The sequence below is a fragment of the Mobula hypostoma genome, chromosome 3, assembly GCF_963921235.1.
Source record: "Mobula hypostoma chromosome 3, sMobHyp1.1, whole genome shotgun sequence".
In the NCBI taxonomy this organism is placed as follows: domain Eukaryota; kingdom Metazoa; phylum Chordata; class Chondrichthyes; order Myliobatiformes; family Myliobatidae; genus Mobula; species Mobula hypostoma.
This window is the reverse complement of record NC_086099.1, coordinates 165,379,845-165,402,486: the sequence shown is the minus strand read 5'-3', so window position 1 is coordinate 165,402,486 and position 22,642 is coordinate 165,379,845. Positions and strand designations below refer to the sequence as shown.

The 22,642-nt window shown below is 40.7% G+C and overlaps 1 protein-coding gene across 2 annotated transcripts in view; it reads left to right on the top strand.

The window, feature by feature from the left end:
• Positions 1-22,642, top strand: part of LOC134344369 (E3 ubiquitin-protein ligase HECW1-like) — a 485,729-nt gene that overhangs the window by 349,651 nt on the left and 113,436 nt on the right. For both annotated transcript variants that reach the window (XM_063044047.1, XM_063044048.1), the window contains 2 exons: positions 14,552-14,622; positions 20,046-20,167. In XM_063044047.1, the coding sequence (XP_062900117.1) occupies positions 14,552-14,622; positions 20,046-20,167 (193 nt within the window). The remainder of the gene's footprint in view (positions 1-14,551; positions 14,623-20,045; positions 20,168-22,642) is intronic.

Sequence of the window (22,642 nt, the reverse complement as noted above, 5' to 3'; positions counted from 1 at the left end):
TAAAGAGTTGGCATGGACATGATAGATTCCTGGGGAATAACCATTCTGTTATTCAGTGGTACTTTTTTTTTGGTGAGAGATTCAATATCAAGTTGCATGTTGTTCAAAGATCAGCCAAGAATGTGAACAATGTATTCTGTACCTACTTAAGCTTGTTGCTTCGTGTATTTGAAATAGAAACAAGAATGTGAAAAGATGCAAAATGATAGAACGATAGATTCTACAGTTTCTATAGAGCAAAATAACACTCTCCAGACACCGTATCCAAATATCTGAATAGTAGAGTGTGAGAAGGAAAGAGGACGGTGTACCAATGAGTTGCTATCTGAGACCAAGTAGGATGTTGATGCTTGAAGACAAGACATATAAACTGGATTGTAATTGAATCTATCTGAGGTTCATCGATGCATGTACACAGGCGACATATATGAGAAGTAATTCTCTGCACGATTAGCATATTCAACATCTCAGCTGAAAATATTGTCATGAGAAGCTATTGATGCATGGCAACGTGACATAAACACGGTTGAGCGAAAACCTCCACTGGAGCTTTTCTGGTCCCCTGCCAAGGCTTTGCCCATCCCTTTGTAGCTTGAAATGAAGTACAATACTTGGCAGAATTACTTAGTAAATTTTAATAGCTATTTCAAACAAGTAAATACATTAAACATATATATCATCCTAAACTTTGTCATGTTAACAAATTATGTAATTAAAGAAATTTACACATATATAATGTATAATATTTATTAAGTAGGGATGCAGCAGTATGGCACTACATTCACCAAGCCTACTTGAAGCCAGCAACATACTTCTCAATTCCTTCACGGCACTATTCAAAATGACTGCAAAAGATCACTGCCGTATGCTTTGTCCCTTATAGCGCTGAGTCTCTCTTGGAATTGTAGCAAACAATGAGGGAGATAGTAATCGATTACAAAACATGTGAAAAAGCTGGTTGATTAGAGGAGACAGGTGGTACAGGAAATTCAGTTCAGCAGAGTGAGATTATACATTTTGTACGGAGAACTGGAATTGGTTTATTATTGTCACGTGTACTGAAGTACAGTGAAAAACTGTTCATACAGATCAATTTATCACAACAATATATTGAGGTGCAACAAGGTAAAACACCAACAGAATGCAGAATAAAGTGTAAGCACTACAGAGAAAATCCAGTGCAGGTAGACTATAAGGTGTAAGATCTTAACAAGGTAGATTGTGAGGTCAGGAGTGAGTCGTACCGTACCAGGGAACCATTCTTATAAGAGCAGAGTAGAAGCTGTCTTTGAGCCTGGTGGTGCATGCTTTCAGGCTCTTGTACCTTATACCTGATGGGAGAGGGGAGAAGAGTGAACGTCCGTGGTCTTCGGTTATACCAAAGCAGTGAGAGATATAAAAGAATCAGATGTAATTAAAATGTGCGAACTCACTAAATCTGGAGAGGATAAAAGAACTGAAATGCCAGATGGTATTTGTGCACAAATCCTTGTAGGTGCCGGGATAGATAACATGACAATTAATAAGGTTTGTAAGATTTATAAATGCAGGTGTACACTTCAAAAGATCCCAAAGCGAGGTTGTAACAACTCAGCTTGAGTACTGTATCCACTTCTGGGCAAGGCACTTAACTAAGGCCATAATTAAAAAGAATGGTTGCAGGAATGGGCTGCAATTGTCTGGATAAGTGCAGAAACTGAGATTATTTTCCATAAGATCAGGGAACTCTGAGAAGAATTGATGGGAGGGTTTAGTCAAAATAAATAAAATGAAACTCTTTCCAAAGGCTAAAGGATCAATAACCAAAAGAAAGGGATTTAAGGTAACTGTCAAAGTACCCAGAAGAAATTGAAGGGAAATATTTTATGCAGCAAGCAATTAGGATTTGGAATGCATTGCCTGAAAAAGTAAGAACATTTAACATTGATATACAGAAATCTATGACTGAGTCTCCATACAACCCTGCAGGGTGTGGTAAACCGTGTGTGTGTGTGTGTGTGTGTGTGTGTATATATATATATATATGTTGTAACTGGGTTAACTGTCTGGACACACCCCTCTGCTGACTGCCCCTGTGGCTCCTCCCACAGACCCCTGAATAAAGGTGATTTCACCTTGCCCCTCCTCCTCAGTCCAGGGGCAGACACTCAGCATGCTGGAAGAGATATTTTACTGCGAATAAAAGCCTTTCAGTATTTACCCTACTTCAGTCTTTGGTGTAATTGAAGGTGCATCATGGGGAAAAGAATTCCACATAGTCCATAGCCTCTTGAGTTTCAAAATTTCTTCTCATCTCAGACTTACAAGGCTTACTTCTTATTCTGAAACGCTACTATTCTGCAACTGAAGAGGATTCCAAGGGATAAGTTATGCAAGTATTTGGAAAGATACGGGTTGATTCAAGATTGTCAGCATGGCTTTATGCATTGGAGATTATGTCTTACAAATTTGATTGAGTTCTTTGAACAATTAGCCAAAAAGATTGATGAGGGAAGGGCCATAGACACATTCTGTATGGTTTTCAGCAAAGCCTTTGATAAGGTCCCACACGCTAGATGCTATGGAAAGTTAGATCACATGGAATCAAGGAAGAACTGGCTAACTGGATGCACAATTGGCTTGATGGTAGGGAACAAGAGTATGATCGTGGAGGATTGTTTTACCACTGGAAGACTGTGATTAGTGGTGTTCACTGGAAATCAGTGCTAAACCCATTGCTATGTCATTTGTATCAACGTTGCATTTTGGGCAGAGAAATGAGATTAGAGGTTTCACAGTGAATGGTGGGGAGTGTTGTAGAATAGAGGTGCCTAGGACCATGAGTACAAGCACGCAGGTCTTCATCTGTCACATCTTTCTGCATAAAAGTTAGGGTGCAATGTTGCAGTTGTAGAAGACAGTGGTGAGACTGCCTTTGGAATATTGTGTTCAGTTTTAGTCTTCCTACATTAGGATAGACACCATTACATTGGAAAGGGTGCAGAAGAGATTTACAAGCAAGTTGTTCCGACTTGAGGGACAGAGTTATGGAGAGAGGCTGAGAATAGAAGCATGAGGAGTGACCTTAGAGAGGTGTATAAATCGTGACGGGCATAGATAGGATCATTGTCCAGTCCTTTTTCCCAAGGATGGGGATCAATAACTGGAGGGCATAGATTTAAGGTGAGGGGGCTCGAAGCGACTCGTATTAAGGTCCTCGTAACCCACTTTTGCCCATTCTCCTGTCAGTAGAAACAGTTCCGCCAGCCCCAGCAGCTAAGCCACGTGTGAAGGCCAGGAGCTGGACTTGGTTGAAAGAGGTTATATGAGGCACACGCCATGGAGAGCATTCAATAGGTAGTGGGAGCTTATCCCCATTACCACCCCCAGCTATAACAACCTGAAGGAACCTTCAGACTGAGTCTATTGAATTTCTTCTTGTAAACCAACCACACCACCCCAGAAAAAATCGGTTGATTCTTCTCTACACCTTCACTATGGGAAAGAAGACCAAAATTAAGTCAAATAGTTTAGGCATGGTCTCACCAACGGGTTGTAAGTGAATGTACCATGATCTTTTTTCAACTATCCTCATATAAATTTACAGTTAAAGTCAACAACACACACAAAATGCTGGAGGAACTCAGCAGGTCTGGCAGCATCTATGGAAAAGCGTACAGTCAATGTTTCAGGCCAAGACCCTTCATCAGGACTGGATAAAAAGTGCTGAGGAGTCAGTTAGCAGGTAGGGGGATGGAAGGAAGGAACACAGGTGATAGGTGAAACCGGGAGGAGGGGGGAGGGGAGGATGGAACACAGGTGATAGGTGAAACTGGGAGGAGGGGGGAGGAAGGAACACAAAGTGATAGGTGAAACCAGGAGGAGGGGGGATGGAAGGAAGGAACACAGGTGATAGGTGAAACTGGGAGGAGGGGGGAGGGGAGGAAGGAACACAGGTGATGGGTGAAACCAGGAGGAGTGGGGAGGAAGGAACACAAAGTGATAGGTGAAACCGGGAGGAGGGGGGAGGAAGATACACAGGTGATGGGTGAAACCGGGAGGAGGGGGGAGGGGAGGATGGAACACAGGTGATAGGTGAAACCGGGAGGAGGGGGGAGGAAGGAACACAGGTGATGGGTGAAACCGGGAGGAGGGGGGAGGGGAGGAAGGAACACAGGTGATGGGTGAAACCAGGAGGAGTGGGGAGGAAGGAACACAAAGTGATAGGTGAAACCGGGAGGAGGGGGGAGGAAGATACACAGGTGATGGGTGAAACCGGGAGGAGGGGGGAGGGGAGGATGGAACACAGGTGATAGGTGAAACCGGGAGGAGGGGGGAGGGGAGGATGGAACACAGGTGATAGGTGAAACCGGGAGGAGGGGGGAGGAAGGAACACAGGTGATGGGTGAAACCGGGAGGAGGAGGGAGGAAGGAACACAAAGTGATAGGTGAAACCGGGAGGAGGGGAGATGGGAGGGTAGGAGGGAACACAGGTGATAGGTGAAACCGGGAGGAGGGGGAAGGAAGGAACACAGGTGATAGGTGAAGTTGGAAAGAAGAGGTGAAGTAAAGAGCTGGAAGTTGATTGGTGAAATAGATACAGGGATGGAGAAGGAGGATTCCGATGGAGAATTATGTGCTCGACGTGGAGCTGGTGGGTGGTAGGTGAGGACAAGAGGAACCCTATCGCTGGTGGGGTGCCAGGAGGATGGGTTGAGGGCAGACGTGCACAAAATGGAATCTCTTCTTGCAAGCGAAACATATGCACACCTGCCCCTACACCACCTCCCTCATTACCATTCAGGGCCCAAAACAGTCCTTCCAGATGAGGCGACACTTCACCTGTGAGTCTGTTGGGGTCATCTACTGTATCCAGTGCTCCCAGTGTGGCCATCTGTGTATCAGTGAGGCCCAACATAGATTGAGAGATCACTTTGCTGAGCACCTGCACTCCGTCCGCTGGAAAAAGCAAGATCTCACAGTGGCCACTCATTTTTTAAAATTTTTTTTTTGCTCAGCATAACAAAGCTTTCAATTTCCAGATACGCTTACATTTCTTCCCTTCACAGATCTCAGCTATCAGAACACTTCCATCAAACTATAGACATCACCACCGCATCCTATACAAAAGCCCTTATTAGTATAGCAGACAGGTTTACATCTATATACTGCAGAAAAGGTTGCCATGTTTTATGAAAACTATTTGTTTTTGAGTGTACCCCACTTCCCATTCCCATGTCAGGCAAAGCATGTTGTAACATGTCAATCCATTGCTTCCTCTACTGTTGTGATGAGGCCACACTCAGGTTGGAGGGGCAATACCTTATATATTCCATTTGGGTGGCCTCCAACCTGATGGCATGAACATTGATTTGTCGAACTTCCAGTAGTGTTCCCCCGCTTCACCACTCCCCATTCCCTTTTCCTTATCTCCTTACCTGACTATCCCTTACCTGACCATAGCCTCCGTGGTGCTCTTCCCCCTTTACTTTTTTCCTGTGGCCTTCTGTCCTCTCCTCTCAGATTCCCTCTTCTCCAGCCCTGTATCTCTTTCACCAATCAATTTCCAGCTCTTTATTTCACCCCTCCCCTCTCCCGGTTTCACCTATCACCTTGTGTTTCTTCCTCCTCTCCCCCACCTTCTAACTCTAACTCCTCATCTTTTTTTTCTCCAGTCCTGAGGAATGGTCTCGGCCTGAAACATTGATTGTTTACTCTTTTCCATAGATGCTGCCTGGCCTGCTGAGTTCCTCTAGCATTTGTGTGTGTTGCTTGAATTTCCAGCATTTGCACATTTTCTCTTGTAATTGAAGTCGACAGATCATTTTCTCTTGAAGTGCTACGCCTGTATGTTTGCTTTCAGTGACATGTATATGGAAGGTGTTTTTGTTCCATTTTGTCATGTTTTCACTCAGTTTGTCCAAATTCTCTGGAAACCTCTCTATACTAGTTTAGTATTAGAGTACATACATGTCACCACGTACAACCCCGAGATTCTTTTTCCGCAGGCATACTCGGCAAATCTGTAGAACAGTAACTGTAAACACCATCAATGGACAACAAACTGTGTAAATACAGATATAATTAAATAGCCATAAATATCGAGCATGAAATAACTAGATAAAAGAGTCCTGAAATGAGCGTAGTTATCCTCTTTTGTTCAGGAGCCTGATTGCTGAGGGGTAGTAACCTTGAACCTGGTGGTGTGCGTCCTGAGGCAGGGCACTTACACGTTCTGCCTGATGGCGACAGTGAGAAAAGAGCATGGTGAGGATTGTTGATGATGGACACTGTTTTTCTACGGAATGTTTCATGTAGACGTGCTCAGTGGTTGGGAGGGTTTTACCGTGATATACTGGGCTGAATCCACTACCTTTTGTAGGATTTTCTGCTCAAAGGCATTGGTGTTCCCATACCAGGCTGTAATTCAGCCAGTCAGCGCACTGCCTACCATACATCCATAGAAGTCTGCCAAGATTTTCAATGATATGCCTAACCTCTGCAATTACCTGAGGAAGTAGAGGCGCTGTTGTGCTTTCTTTGTAATAATGCATATATGATGGGTCCAGGACAGGTCCTCTGAGATAGTGACACTCAGGAGTTTAAAGTTACTGACCCTCTCCACCTCTGATCCTCTGATGAGTACTGGTTCATGGACCTCTGATTTCCCTCTCCTGAAGTCTACAATCAGTTCCTTGGTCTTATTGACATTGAGTGAGAGGTTGTTATTATTACACCACTCAGTCAATTTTCAATATGACTCCTGTATGCTGATTCGTCACCCCCTTTGACACAGCCCACAATAGCGGTGTTATCAGCAAACCTTATACTTTATACTTTATTGTCGCCAAACAATTGGTACTAGAACGTACAATCGTCACAGCGATATTTGATTCTGTGCTTCCCACTCCCTGGATTACAAATATTAAATATTAAAATATTAAAAATAGTTTAAATTAGCAAATATTAAAATTTAAATTATAAATCATAAATAGAAAATAGAAAAATGGAAAGTAAGGGAGTGCAAAAAAACTGAGAGGCAGGTCCGGATATTTGGAGGGTACGGCCCAGATCAGGGTCAGGATCCGTTCAGCAGTCTTATCACAGTTGGAAAGAAGCTGTTCCCAAATCTGGCCATACGAGTCTTCAAGCTCCTCAGCCTTCTCCCGGAGGGAAGAGGGATGAAAAGTGTGTTGGCTGGGTGGGTCGTGTCCTTGATTATCCTGGCAGCACTGCTCCGACAGCATGCAGTGTAAGGTGAGTCCAAGGACGGAAGATTGGTTTGTGTGATGTGCTTCGCTGTGTTCACGATCTTCTGCAGCTTCTTTTGGTCTTGGACAGGACAACTTCCATACCAGGTTGTGATGCACCCTAGAAGAATGCTTTCTACAGTGCATCCGTAAAAATTAGTGAGGGTTTTAGGGGACAGGCAAAATTTCTTTAGTTTTCTCAGGAGGTAAATGCACTGGTGGGCCTTCTTGGCAGTGAACTCTGCTTGGTTGGACCAAGTCAGGTCATTTGTGATATTGACCCCGAGGAACTTAAAGCCTTTGACCTGTTCCACTTGCGCACCACCGATGTAAATTGGGTCGTGCGGTCTGCTACTCCTTCTGAAGTCAACAACCAATTCCTTCGTCTTGCTGACGTTGAGGGATAGGTTATTGTCTTTGCACCATGCCACCAGGTTCTGAATTTCCCTCTCTGTACTCAAACTCATCATTACCTGAGATGTGGCCTACAATTGTTGTGTCATCAGCAAACTTAATATATTGAGTTTGATGGAAACTTGGCTACACAATCATGGGTGTACAGTGAGTACAGCAAACTTGTTTATGGTGTTGGAGCTGTACTTAGCCACACGGTCATAGGTGTAAAGTGAGCAGAGCAGGGGGCTAAGTACACATCCCTGCAGTACTCTTGTGCTGATGGAGATTGTGGAGGAGATGTTTTTGCCAATCCAAACTGTTATAGAGATTGTAATTGTTTGGAAGCATTTTTGTGTTCTGTGTTAAGTTAAAAGAAAACTCAGATATATGACAATTAATTATGAAAAGCTAATGCCTAAGCACTATTCATTGTGTATTTCATTAGTCGCAGGCTACCAATCTGAGAAAAACCTGCTTCTTTCCACTGTGCTTTCTCTCTGCTGTCAGTTTTCAATCCATATCAATATAATGCCTTCAATTCCATTTAGCTATCTTGATCAACTTCTGTGTGGTAATTTATTGAAAGCTTTCTGAAAATCTAGATAAACCACACCTTTTCTATTCTACTTGTCACATCCTCAAAGACCTCCAGTAGATTGGTCAAACATGTTTTTTCTTTCGTAAATCTATGCTGTTAATCATCTCTCTCCTACTATTTTTTCCTTGTGTTCTGTCATTACATCCTTCATGATAGTTAACTTTATATACCTGGCCAGTTTCTCTCTGAGACTTTGCTGAAGCTGGGTTGTTTCTTCAGCCATCTAATCAGACATAAAACATCAAGATACTCATTTATTCCACTTCACACTTCCTTTTACTGAACTGCAAATCAATGTTGAGAATTTGTGGAATTCCTCTCTTCTCACTGGAATTCCACCTTTAAGTTCTTTAATCTCCATTGTGGAAACTTCCATTAACTTGTACCATTGAGCATGTTTTTACATCTCAGGGTTTCTGCTTTGAATTATCTGCAAAGACTGTTATTAACTATCTTGATCTCCATGTATTGTAACTGATCCAGGCTGCTTTTTATACTGTCTGTCTTAAATCTCCCCCAGGAGATTCAACTTCCAGACGCTGAAGGTACATCAGAAACACTGCTATGTTCTGCCCTTGAAACTAACCCAGATGTCTACTTGAGGGTTCAAAGATCCAGAGTCAACACAAAATAATTTGTTTTTTCTAAGGAATCCTATTTCTAATATTTCAAACAATTTGATTTTCAAAGTTACGTTTATTTGTAACTACTGATCATATTTGAAATATTAAATTGGCATTAGCGAATAAAATGCTTTTAATCCACTTTTTCCCAATGTGTCTCATATTTCTGAGAAAATCTAGTTGAGGAAATTATCTCATGTTTATGTCAACAGTAATCAAAGATCAGTCGTTTAATTCACCACATCAACAAACTTAAAAGTCTTCAAAAGAATGTTGGAATTGTCTTTTCTCTGCAGCTAATAAAGGAACATTGTGAGACTGGTTTAATTTAGGGAGTGTTAAGCAATCTCTTTGAATTATTGGCATAATGTCAAGAAAGCTTGTTGTGCTACATATAAAATTAGGTTGGAAAAATAGACAGATACAGGATAAGCAATGTTATAAAATAGATTTATTCTCGGTAATTGTTTAGATGCATTTTTTGTGTTCTGTGTTAAGTTAAAAGAAAACACTGATATTGTATATGAAAGACAATCCCCTGCTCCTATGTCAGTAGAAAGTGGTGCTGATAGTAAGCTTTTCACAGGATATTGCAGGTGCTTAGTCTATGATAACCTGTTTTAATTTTCATTAGGAGAAATTCAATCAACATCATGTTTTTAAAGAGGAAATCAAAAGAAAATTTGTCAAGTGCGCATGTGCAGTTAAATGTGAAAATTGGGAGGTTGCTGCTCACAAACATGAGAAAATCTGCAAATACTGGAAGTCCAAAGCAACACATGCAAAATGATGAAAGTACTCAGCAGGTCAGGCAGCATCTATAGAAAAGATTCCTGATGAAGGGTCTTGGCCCGAAACATAACTGTTTACTCTTTTCTATGGATGCTGCCTAGCCTGCTGATTTCCTCCAGCATTTTGTGTAAGTTGCTGCTCAGATAGCTACATTTATATCATGCCAAGAAAGTCTGCATGTAACATAAGGGCCGAGCTGAAGTTACTTCAATGATAGATAAGGAATGAACTGAAGTTATTTAGGTAATAGATGCATTCAAAAAGTGATGTTAAAGGGCTAAAGCTTATCCATTCAAATATTGGTAAATGATATTAGTATAGATGGGTACTTGATGATCAGAAGGTTAGGATGAGTTGAAAGACATTTTTGTGCCATATGAATCTATGACTCATTCGAGTAAAATTAAAGTTGTGTTATGTCCTCAAACATCTCATAACACCTTTGGCTTTAAAATTTAATAATTACAATTTGTGGTGTTTCAATTCTTCTGATTTTAAATATTGTAGGAATAGCAAGGTAAATATCTTTTTAAATCTCTTCTTCTGTTTTTTTTTATCTGTCACTTTATCCTATCTTTATCCTGACTTTGCTTTTAATAGATATATTGGCATTGGGTAGCGGGGTGGAGGTATGGCTCTACTAAAGGAGATGTAAAGCATTCCTTCCCTCCGCTAGCATGCAGGTCACCCTTGGGCAAGGTGTAGCACCTGCTTAATCCCCCCCACCCCCACCAACCGATCATGGTTGTGAAGCGAAGGGAGCAGGTGATGGATGGTCATATGAGCAGCTGGTGCATATCACAAGTCCTGGTTATGCGACCACTGACTCCATGCAGACAATCTCTGAAGAATAGTGATAATGGCTGAGGTTACCTGTCTTGTAAAGACACAGCCCAAAAGAAGGTAATGCCAAACTACTTCTGTAGAAAAAAAATTACCAAGAACAATCATGGGTGTAGGACCATGATCGCCTACGTCATATAACACAGCACATAATGATGATGATGATGATTGGCACTGGATCATCTATTGTATGTTACACTTCCTATTTCAGGTTGTGTGCTTCATTATACCTCCAGATTTCTACAAAACATGCTGACTTAAAATGATTAGTTAATCACTGAAAGTAGCAAAGCAATGAACATCTTCATTTACTCCAAACCACTAAGACCAAGCCATTAGCATCACCATGAAGGCATTACTGAGGAATGACTATTAAGGAGGTCTTTTACCATTGGTAGACATTCCAATAGGTTGGGTGTAGGTTGGATTTTACCCATTTTCATGCTCTATAGAAGCCTGTATTACCCATGTGTGTAGCACTAACAGTGAATCAGGAAATCCACAAGAAAAATCTAAAAATTGGTGAAAAATCCTTAGTGGGGTTTTCACTCTGAATCATGTGTATTTCCTGAAGGTGCCTGCCTGAAGAACTTGTATCTGCTGTGTCTTTGACACAGTGACTAAGGGGAAGCAAGTCAGCTGTTTAAGAACACTCACTGCAGCAGCCACGGTATTGAAGCGTGAAACACTTCCATGCATTCTCCAGAGAGGACGGACAGACTCCTTACAGAAAACGTTGGAATTGAACTCTGAACTCCCCTGCCCTGAGCTGGAATAGTGTGGCACTAACTGCTGCAATACCATGGCACCCAAAAGTGCCATTGCTTATGCCAGCTTTCACTGAGCTGCTTAATGAAGAGAAGGTACAATCATTATTAGTGATATTTGTGGATAAAGGTGTGCAGCACAGACAAGTGAGTCTGTCATTGTCAGTGGGCAAGACCTTTTATTCCCAGCAGGGACCCTGAAACTGACATTTAATTGTGAAATTACTAAACAGTTTTCTGTTTGATTTAATCTGAGTGGAAGATGAACATGTATGACAAATCATGTTCACAATCCAATTGGATCACTTGGTTGCCTAGAAACTGAATTTCACCCTCTTTTGGTGGAGTATATGCTGTATATAGCGGTAATGCTGGATTAAATCTACTACAAAAATTCACATAAATATGTGAAAAAGGGTATTGCAGATGGGATGTCATCTATTTTTGCCCATTTTATGATGGGCAAGTGTTCAGTGTGCTAAAGTGAACTGAGGCCGGAAACGTCCGGGAAGTTTTGTGATAGCCATTAAATGGCCCGGGACTTAAATGACCTTCATATGTAACAGCAGCGTGAGTCAATACAATTGCCAGGCAACAGTTCCTCACTCACCACACTTCTTACTCCATGTTTCAGTACTTCTCAACATCTTAATCATGAAGATTTTGTGTTTAAAAATTAAGGAAATAAAATAAATACTGAAAATAGTGTTAAAAGCCTTTGTAATATTTGAATTAACTACCTGTTCTTGTCGTATTAAATAAATTTAAGGCATAATTTATTTCTTGAAAAATCTTGGGAGGACAATAAAGTCCATGTAGAAAATGCTGAAAACTCTAATAGTCTATTTTTGCAAAATGGCACTTATCCTTTGTGGGCAGGCCCTGCAGCTGACCGCAGAACAAATCCTTGGAGATGAAAGAGAATGAGGACGGAAAGATTATTTACCCCTCTGAATGTGAATAAGCATGACATGAATGCTTATTTTGAATTACTCCTTCAAATATCATCTCCATTGCTTTAAAATACATATATTCCAGTCTGCACAATCTATTTGGATTATAATGTGCACACAAATGTATTGGTATACATAAACATATAAAAGGACTAGTACTTTAGCAATGCAAGACCAAAACTTCATGCTGTAACAGAGCTGAATAAGTAACGTGGCCAGTGTCTCAGCCTTTTTCCTAATCAGTCTGAAATCAATCAAGCACTAATTTTCCAACAAATGAAAGCGGTAGCCCAGATATCAAGAACGACACAAAGGGTACATTTATCAAATCCATACTCCCAGCAGGGAGTTGCACTAGCAGAGGTCATAGAATAAATTGTATAATCGTTGCTATAACACCAACTTAACTCCCTTCAAGCTTGGCTCCTCTCAATGATTGGTGATTATTTTCCCTCTTATTGCTACAATGCTGTTGATTGTACAGTGATCCTCTTGTAACAGTTGTTAAATGTTTTGGCAGGATTTAGTACAACTCTTGTGTTGAGTGCAACTTGATCATCAACTGGGTTGAGGCAACAATTCTTGGTAGGTGGGGTGTTGCGGGTCTGGAATCTGAGAACTATTTCAAAATATTTGACATAAATGGCATATGAAATATTATTCCACTGTAATGTCAGACTTAATTTAGAGTGCTATTGTACATCTAATAGTACCATTTTTAGTGCATATTGTTCCAAGTTCTGAAATTCCCTCTCTAAATATTTTCTATATCTCCCTTCAACTTCTAAGAAATGCTTTAAAATTTTGCTACTAAAATTATGCCTGTGCGACATGCCTCCAAAGGGACCACAGGCCCTGTCGTGGTTTAGAGGCCTGTGTGCCTCAATGACCCAGAGAACTATGTTGGCTGGAGTCAGGGCTTTATGCTTTGGCTCTTGGTAGAGTCACCCACGCCAAACAGGTCAAAGGGTAGAGGCCAGGCTAAGAGTGGTCCACCAGTCCTCCAGGTTTGAGGGTTCAGCTCAGGGCTAACAACCCTGATTGGTAAAGCAAAATTGTTACAGAAATAGCAATGAAGAACCCTCTACATCTGAGTCCGATGGTATTCCTGAGTCTCCACCCGGGACTTGCATGACCGACAGTAGTGAGAACTGATGGGAAGCTACTGACATGATGAAGGAAGCCCTGAACTCTGCCAGAGATGTTGGACCTTCATTGCTGCCCTAAATGCCAATGGCATAACGGCCAGTATCATTATGTGGCACGGTTTCTAAAGTTTCATAAAGTTGCAAATTATCTTCGGACACTTCAGTGCAATAAAGATACTAAATAGTTACAAGTTCTTTCTCAGCATACAAGTTCTCATAAATGTTTAGAAGTCTTTACCTAAGAACAGTGCTGTGAACATCTGTATAACTTAGAATCATAAAGTAAAACAACAAAGAAACAGGCCCTTTGGGACAACTCGTCCATATTGATCAAGATGCCCATCTAAGTTAGTCCTATTTATCTACTTCTGAGCCTATACCACTAAACCTTCTCTAGCCATTTACAGTACTTGTCCAAGTGTGTCTTAAATGTTCAGCTTGTGTGTGTTCACTCCAGAATTGTTGTATATTTAATGTTTCAATAATATTTGAGTAATCTTGTGTGTGTGTGTGTGTGTGTATACATGTATATATTTGATTAAGCATTCTTGTTCCTTTAATTAGTTCATCACAAGTTATATGTATAAATACATGAATTGCTTACATCATCACACTACCACATGATATGTGGGCACCTCTATTAGAGCAAGCTCAAATGTTAGATGTGCATGTTCAGACTCTCATGTCTTCCTTTGAACTAGTGTAATGTTCTGCTGTCAGTTACAAAACATAACAAGAGCGTGGTCATGTGTATAACATGTTGCCTGGCAATTAGAATACTAAGGCATCCTAACACATTTTCACATGTACTGGTGAGAATTGACTCCATGCTCTGAAATGCCCTTCGTCCTGAAACATCGACCGTGCTTCTTCCTATGGATGCTGCCTGGCCTGTTGCGCTCCACCAGCATTTTGTGTGTGTTGCTTCAAAATCGGAACTGGCAGAGTTTGGAGAGTGTGACAACACTATGTCAAGGGCAGAAGAAATAACCTATACACTGAAAGAAAGACCATTACTGCCTGAGGTCACTTGAGTTATGGTTGATTTATAACACAAACCTAGTTGCCATGGCAATTATTTATAACTGGTTTCAAACTGTGACTATAGAAATGTTGTTTCTTTCCTCACTCCAGTATAAACACCATGGTGCAGCTATTTCTGCATTCCAATAAAATTATTTCGCCTTCTGGTTTGACAACAGGTATCAGAATATCCAGCGGACAATTGCAACAGAAGATGAGGCCACGACAGAGATTTCACAACCAAACACAGGCTTGTATTCTTACCTAATCTATTATTGAACCAGTTCTTTGTAAACCCTTAGCACAGTTCCAAGTATAACATCGAGATTTCTTACTTACTCAGGCATAATCACTACAGTTAAAATGTCCAGAAAAGGTCAGCTATAATGTCACAAGACCATCTTCTGTGGTTATTGTGAAGTTTCGTTTGTTTGCTTAAAGTAATTAATAGGATTTTTGTCGAATACTTTTGCTAATTGTCAATGCATGAAAGTAGATCAAGGTCTCATGAAGAAGCCAGTAATGCTCCGTAAGATCTTTCTGGTGCACCTGCAGGTTTGGGAAAAGAATGAGCGAAAAGATGAAAGCTTTCATGAGTAAATGTGATCTGCTTGTTCCTCTTAATACCTCCTGTGGGGTAGTGAAAATCCTGATGAGCTTCAAACTGCAGCAGTTGGAATCAATCACTTACCTTGTACAGATTCTTCAGAGCTGTTGTACATCATGTAACATATGTAGGAGTGAATGACACGTTGAAATGCTGATTGAAGCAAGGTTGCCACGTACAAAAAGCACAAATTAGCTTATGGAAAAGTCAGAGATTTAATGTATATTCATTATACATTGAAAGCTCTGAATACTTATACAATAAAGTAAATCCTGGGCCCATCAACTACTTTGCTTATAATGTGAATCTTATTGGATTTGCTTTTGAGTTTGATTTTCAATAACTGCATGCCACCTAAAAAGTCTCAGTTCTAGTTTTTTCCTGACTAGGACGTCTTCGTAAATTACCACAGTGCATCATGTAGATGATACATTGTGGGCCTGGTTAGAGATTTACAGTATGCACTGTTTTTAACTTCTGCAAATTAGTCATTAACATGGGATGTGGGTGCGGCTGTCAAGGAAACCTTTTATTGCTCACCCCTAGCCCTGGAGACAGTGAGCCACCATGAACCACGTAGTTAAGTCACTGGTTCTCATCGTGGGCCATATGGCTCCCCAGGAGACATGTAAAGAACAAGAAACTGGGAGCCACAGGAGTTTCTGAATAGGGCATGATAAGTTTACTGTTTTAATGAAATATTACCAAAATATATCAATATAAAAGAAATGAGTACATGTAATTTAATTGAAAACCTGAATTAAATGAATGGGGAAATATGCTGGATAATGCAAAGGAGGCAGCAAAACAGTATAGCCTCAGTGTGAGGTGGCAGCGGTAGTGGGAGTGTGCGCCACGTCAATTGTTTTCTCTATTCCTGCTTGATCATGAACAAATTACTGTTCACTCCCTACAAGGCAGCCCGCTGAGCCCTGTTCCACCCCACCCCCAAATCTTTGAACAGATGAGCCGAGTGCAGGGAACGAGCCAATGTTTGGCTGCTAGAATGGACTTGGAGGCGATCCAAAGTGGCAAGATGGTGCGACCCGGGCACGAGAGCAAGGAACAAGCCGATGTTTGATGATTTAAGCGCTGAGTCGAATTGAAAAGATCAGGATGTCATGGCTGGAAGCAAGGGACAGGCTGGTGTTCAATTCACTGCTCCATGAGGTTTACTTGGCCCTGCGCTGAACTGAGGCTGTGGCCCACAACTAAACCTACTAAATGCCCAGCAGATTATGGGCACCCGATTGCCCACCATTGAGAACATCTACCATAAACGCTCCCTGGGCAGGGCGAAAAGCATTATCAGGGGTGCATCTCACCCTAACCATGGACTTTTTACTCTCCCCCCATCCGGTAGGCACTACAGGAGCCTCCGCTCCCACACCAGCAGGCACAGGAAGAGCTTCTTCCCCGAGGCTGTGACACTGCTGAACCTCTCATCACAGCGCTAAGCAGTATTGCATCCGTATTGTACTGTCTCAGTACTTTTATATTTGTGTGCTGTAGCACTTCCTTATTCGCAGTTATTTTGAATAACACTATTCTTTGCATTTCTGGTCAGATGCTAAATGCATTTCATTGGCTTTGTATCTGTACTCGGCACAATGACAATAAAGTTGAATCTAATCTAATCTACTCTAAAGAGCTCTTGTGTCAGCTTCAGTGATGACTGGCTTAGTGGCTGTGGACCCACTTTTGTGAACTTCGGTTCTGAATGTTATCTGCCTACTTTTATTGTCTGCATGATTCATTTTCTTTTCTCTACACATTGGGTGTTTAACACTTCTTTTTTAATGGGTTTATTGGGTTTCTTTGTTTTGTGGCTGCTTGTAAGAGAACAAATCTCAAGTTTGTATATATTACACATACTTTGATTATAAATATACTTTAAATTTTGAACATATACATAAAGTATCCTATTCAAAGTTTTGAAATAGTTTTATTTTTCATATACACCTGTTACTTTATATTTAACCCATAATAATACCTAAAACCCATTAATAATGAATATTGATTGTATATAGGATACAGTTGACCAAAAATAACTTTAGCAACTAACAGAGACCATGGAGGATGGGAGCCACAGAGGTAAATGAAAGTCACAAGTGGGTCATGAGCAGAAAATGTTTGAGAACCACTGAGTTAAATCACTTCCAAGGTGCTGTGAGGTCAGTTATTTGTTCCTTTCACCTCACTAAATAAAAGGTTGGAATTTAGTGAATTCAAATCAGTTTTAACAGAAGCACCCTGATACACTTCCTTCCACCAAAATTTTCTTTAAAGGCAAAATCATAGAATACAAACAAAATATCTCATGGGACTTAGAGTCTTCAAGTAAATGGCTAGACAAAGTGATCTTCTGCTTCCTAATAGTCTAGGAACCATTTGACCTGACGAGAATTTTTAAAATAATTCTTTTAAAAGTAAGAGGCATTGTTGTTGTTGATGTTAGTACTGTTTTTTCTCTGTTCCTTCTCTCTATGTTCCTGCTTCTTCCTCCTTGCTCAACCTCCTTACTCCCTCTCCCACCTCAGGGAGAAATTAGGAACTAGGAACTGCTTAGTTATTTTTGAGTCATCTTACATTTATTTGTTTATTTATTTATTATTTCTTCTTTTTGTATGTAACCCCCTCACTGAGCCCGTATGGAAACTTGGCCCATCAGCTGGCTCTGCTAACAGCCATGGGATTCAGTGGTGAGAAAGCCACCTTTCATAAACAATATACATCTAGAGTCGATATGATTTCGGGTTCAACCAAACAGGAAAGTCATGATGTTCCGATTTTTAAAAAACCTCGATTTGAGCAAACGCTGTGTAAATAGTGCCCATACACTGTTGTCAGTTGGCATGAAATATCAGATTGTACACAGCATAAAGTTTTAAATAAAGAATATTTACAAATTTCAGCTTTATCAAACAGTTAGTAGGAAAAAGAAAAGAAAAATAAAATAAAAGGGCCCATTTCTGTTAACACCGGCCAAATGTGCACATAAAGTTGGAGTTCATCTTGAAGTTTTCTTTTTTACTCTCATGCTGGACCTACGGTCTGTGTGAAAACACACATCACCTTCCGAAGTTAGCTCGAAATCCATCTCAAACAAACGGGCTCTGTCTCAGGAGTATTGGCCCTTCCTTCTTGGAGCCATTCATTTGCACACAGCACTCTGTGCAAAAGGGATGCTCCTTCCCCTGACATCCTCAGCCTTCTTCCCTCCTGTCCTCTCTGCAGTTCCCGCCTAAAAAAAAAACCGCGAACCACACTGTCCAACACCATCTTACTCCACCCAGCTTTCTCCCAATTCCACCATCCTGATTGGCTGACACAACATTCCTAAGTTGAACATCATAGCCCCTTATCTATTAGCTAAAACCAAACATCCTAAAAGCTGAAACACTGCTTTTACAGAACTGCTGAAATGAAATACCTACAGCATAGCAGTGAAAATTGTAGCCAAGGCATTACATGTAGTTGCACAGTTTGTTGTCTTCTCCACATTGGTTGAAGACCCAGATTGGTTAATCGTTCATTGATTGTATAATGGTTATTATTCTATAGATTTATTGCATATGCCCACTATAAAATGAATCTCAGAGTTGAATATGCTGATGTATATGTACTTAAATAATAAAATTTACTTTGAACTTTCACCAAGTATACTGCACGATTTCTCCAAGGTTTCAAGTTGGAAGCAGAGGTCTAGGATTTGACTACAATAACTGTCGAGCAGCATCAATATATTTCCAATTCAGAATGGATGACTTGGAGAGGAAGATGTAGGAGGTGGTGGTCTTATGCTGGAGCTACACAAAGCAGGACTCACAAATTTGGTTTGTGGAGAAGCCCTGGCCAGTTTGTTCCAGGGAATCTATGCAAGTATAAGAAATAAGGTAAGTTTGTGGCCTAAGGTAGAAGGAGTCAATTTTAGAAAACCTTGCACATTTATTTTTTCCACATTTATTATTTCCAACCGTCATGGAGCATACAGATCCCTTCTTTGTAGAAGTCGGCATCTTGGACCTCCAGAAAGTGGTCCACAGCAGGGGTGATTGATAAGTTTGTGGCCTAAGGTAGAATGAGATGAGTTATACAGCTCTCGTTACATGCACATGCAGTTCAACTCTTTGAGTGATTATGCAGAAAGTTTGAAGTTAATAACTCATCTCTTTCAACCTAGGACACGAACGTATCAATCACCCTTGTTGTGGACCATTTTCTAGAGGTCCAAGATGCTGACTTCTACAAAGAAGAAATCCATATGCTTCACAACCACTGGACTAAGTGTGTAAATATAGAAGGGAACTATGTTGAAAAATAAATGTGCTAGGTTTTCTAAAATTGACTCCTTCTACCTTAGGCCACGAACTTATCAATCACCCCTCATATACCGCACTCATAATGCTCAGCTGGTGGGGGACTGAATGTTTAATGTCATGGACCAGATTACAACAAGTAAACTGCTTTTATCTGGATGCCATCAAGCTTCTTTAGTGTTGTTAGACCTATAATCATTCAGGTAAATGGTATGTATTTCATCACACTTCTGCCTTCTAGAGTGAGGTAATGAAAGCACTTGGGATTGTCAGGTGTAGATCATTTGCCAAAGAGTACCCCACCCCATCTCCAATCGGGTCTTGTAGCCACAGTTTTTTAACTGGTATTGTCAATGTTATGTTAAAAGTCAGTCCTCACAACAGGGAAGAACTTGATGAGTTGGTGACATTGAACGTCAGTGCCTTTACAAAAAGAGGTATGTCGACTCCTTTGTTGAATACAGGTGACCCAAAATCCCAGTTTTTCATAATTCAAAGCTATGTCAACTTCGCATGTGTCAAGAAACACAAGTTGAAAAGAGGTCTATTTATTTTATTTTATCACATTAATGCTGTAAGTGTGAATTTTATTCTGTGAGTCAATTTTTTGGATAGATACTTGTGAATTCTTTGAAGGTGAATTTCCATTACCCAAATGGCCATAATGTGAGGGTTGCCTCTACGGTCATTTTCTGGCACTTTGTGTGTTTTAGCAATAATATTGTATTTCCACTTTTTTTTTACTAGAACTAAGACGGGAAGGCTCTTTGTCTCCAATGAATTCTCAGAAAATTAACATGTTATTGCAGTCTCCAACTGTCAAATTTATTACCAATCCTGAATTTTTCACTGTGCTGCATTCAAACAATGTAAGTACACTTTATGATGTCTACAATTTTTGCTATTGTTTAATAAATGACACTCAGCATACTGGTTTGTACCTGAATGTGATGGTTCTGCATTTTCTTGTTCCCAACCATTTCTTATACTGTAACTGGAAATGCCAGTTTCCACCTGCATGTCTACAACACCCAGTTCTACTTTATCTCCCTCAATCTTTGCTCAGCATCTGGTTTGTACAGGATGAGCAGAAACATGTTCAGTCCCACTGTAAACTCTATTCTGTAGCCAATGGGTTGCATCTTTCTCCCTGATAGCTGACTGAAATTGGGCCAGACTATTCACAAACTTGGTTTTAAACCTGACCCCATGAAGAGAATATGCATGTTTTTCTTAAGACTGTTTCCACCACTGATACGTCATGTGACTTCACTGTATCTTAACTCACCTGTGGATGAAGTCCTTATACACCCCCTTGTCATCACAGGAATTGATCATTCCAGTATATTCCTGTCTAGCCTCTAAGAACTTGAAATCTGATTCTCTTTTTTAACTATTAAACTGAAAACCTATGGATATTGACTTCCAGTTATACATTTCTCACCTATTCTTCAAATGCCTGTGTGACATTTCCCTCTCTATTTTTGGAAACTTCATCCAAGACAACCCTCCTGTCATTTCTGGATGATTCTCCATAAACCTAAACCTAGGCAATTTTCTCTTCTCCCTCTGCCTTTTCTACTTCCCCTTCCTTCCTCAGAAACTCCCTAAAACCCATCTCTTCTCTGACCAATCTTCTGGTCATTAATCTAATATCTAATTGGTTCAATGTCTGATTTTCATGAAGGGATTGAGTTATACAGCACAAAAACAGGCCCTTTGTTCCAATTTGTCCTCATCAACCAAGCTGCCTCCTGAGTTAGTGCCATTTCCATGCATTTAGCCTATATAAACCTTCCCATCCGTGAGCCTGTCTAGATAACTTTTAAATGTAAATACTTATAGCCGACTCCACCATTTCTAAACACCCACCACTCTTCGTGTGAAAAACTTTCCTCTAGGATTCCTTTTAAAACTTTCCCCTCTCTCCTTAAATCAATGTCCTCTATTTTAAACTTTCGACCCTGGGTAAAAGACTGTGACCTTATCTCTGCCCCTTATGATTTTGTATGCTTCTATAAGAATGTGGTGCGTGGCCAAGTGGTTAAGGTGTCGGTCTAATGATCTGAAGGTCACTAGCTCGTGCCTCAGCTGAGGCAGCGTGTTTTGTCCTTGAGCAAGGCACTTAACCACACATTGCTCTGCGATGACACCAGTGCCAAGCTGTATGGGTCCTAGTGCCCTTCCCTTGGACAACGTCGGTGGCGTGGGGAGGGGAGACTTGCAGCATGGGCAACTGCCGGTCTTCTATACAACATTGCCCAGGCCTCAGTCAACATTGAAAATCGATGGACGGCCGAAGAAGAAGAAGAAGCTTCTATAAGATCATCTTTCAGCCTCCTCTCCAGGAAAAACAGTCCAAACCTATCCAGTCCCTCCTCATCAGTCCTTCGGTCCTGGTAACATTCTTGTGAATTATTTTTCCACCATCTCTAGCTAAATCACATGCTTCCTTTAGTGCCGTGACCAGAAAGAACTACAAGCAATATTCCATGTACAATCTCACTAACATCCCTTTAAGTGTAAAATTATGCCCCAGCTCATGTACACAATACCCATCTACTGAAGACAAGCATGTTCACCATGTTACCTACCTATTGTCCATCTTTGTTCATTAACTGTCCTATGAAATACTTCAGAGCATGTCACTACATTACATGCATTATAATCTGGTCTTTTTTTTGTAATATAGCCTACATTTTTTTCTTGTATGGTCTAATTTGTGTTCTTTCCCTTGTAACCTAAATTCACTAGTCCATCCATTCTATGCCCAGATTCAATGCAGCATTGTTCCCACTTCATTACTGTGCTTGTTTTAATTCTGCTAAAAATGTTGGAATCTTCACCCTTCTCTCCAAAGTCATCTTCAATCCACACAACTTCACTATCTGCAGTCTCTCCCAAAACAAAAACATTTTAATTCCCTGTCTCATACTCACTCTCGGTGTCCCACGTTGTTCCAATTAAACTCAATGTATGCCTGAGGAGCCTGGACAAGTTGCAGACCCCAGGCTCACCATTGAGTTCAACCATTTCAAATAAGGAGCAGTTCCAGTATTCTTTGCAAATTCCTGAGGTAATTCAGATGATCGTTTTGCATTTCATCTCCTTCAAACTTGTACTGTCTTATACCATCATATTTATCATATAATGTCACCACTGTCCCTTTGGTTCTTTCCCATCACTATAACTTACCTCTAACCGTACCTATAACCGTATCTCTTCCTGTTCCCCATTCTAGTGACAAGTTATCGACCTGAAATGTTAACTCTCTTTCTTTCGTACAGATGATGCGTGACATGCTGGTTTTCTAGCAATTTCTGTTTTATTCATTTTGTGTCTCT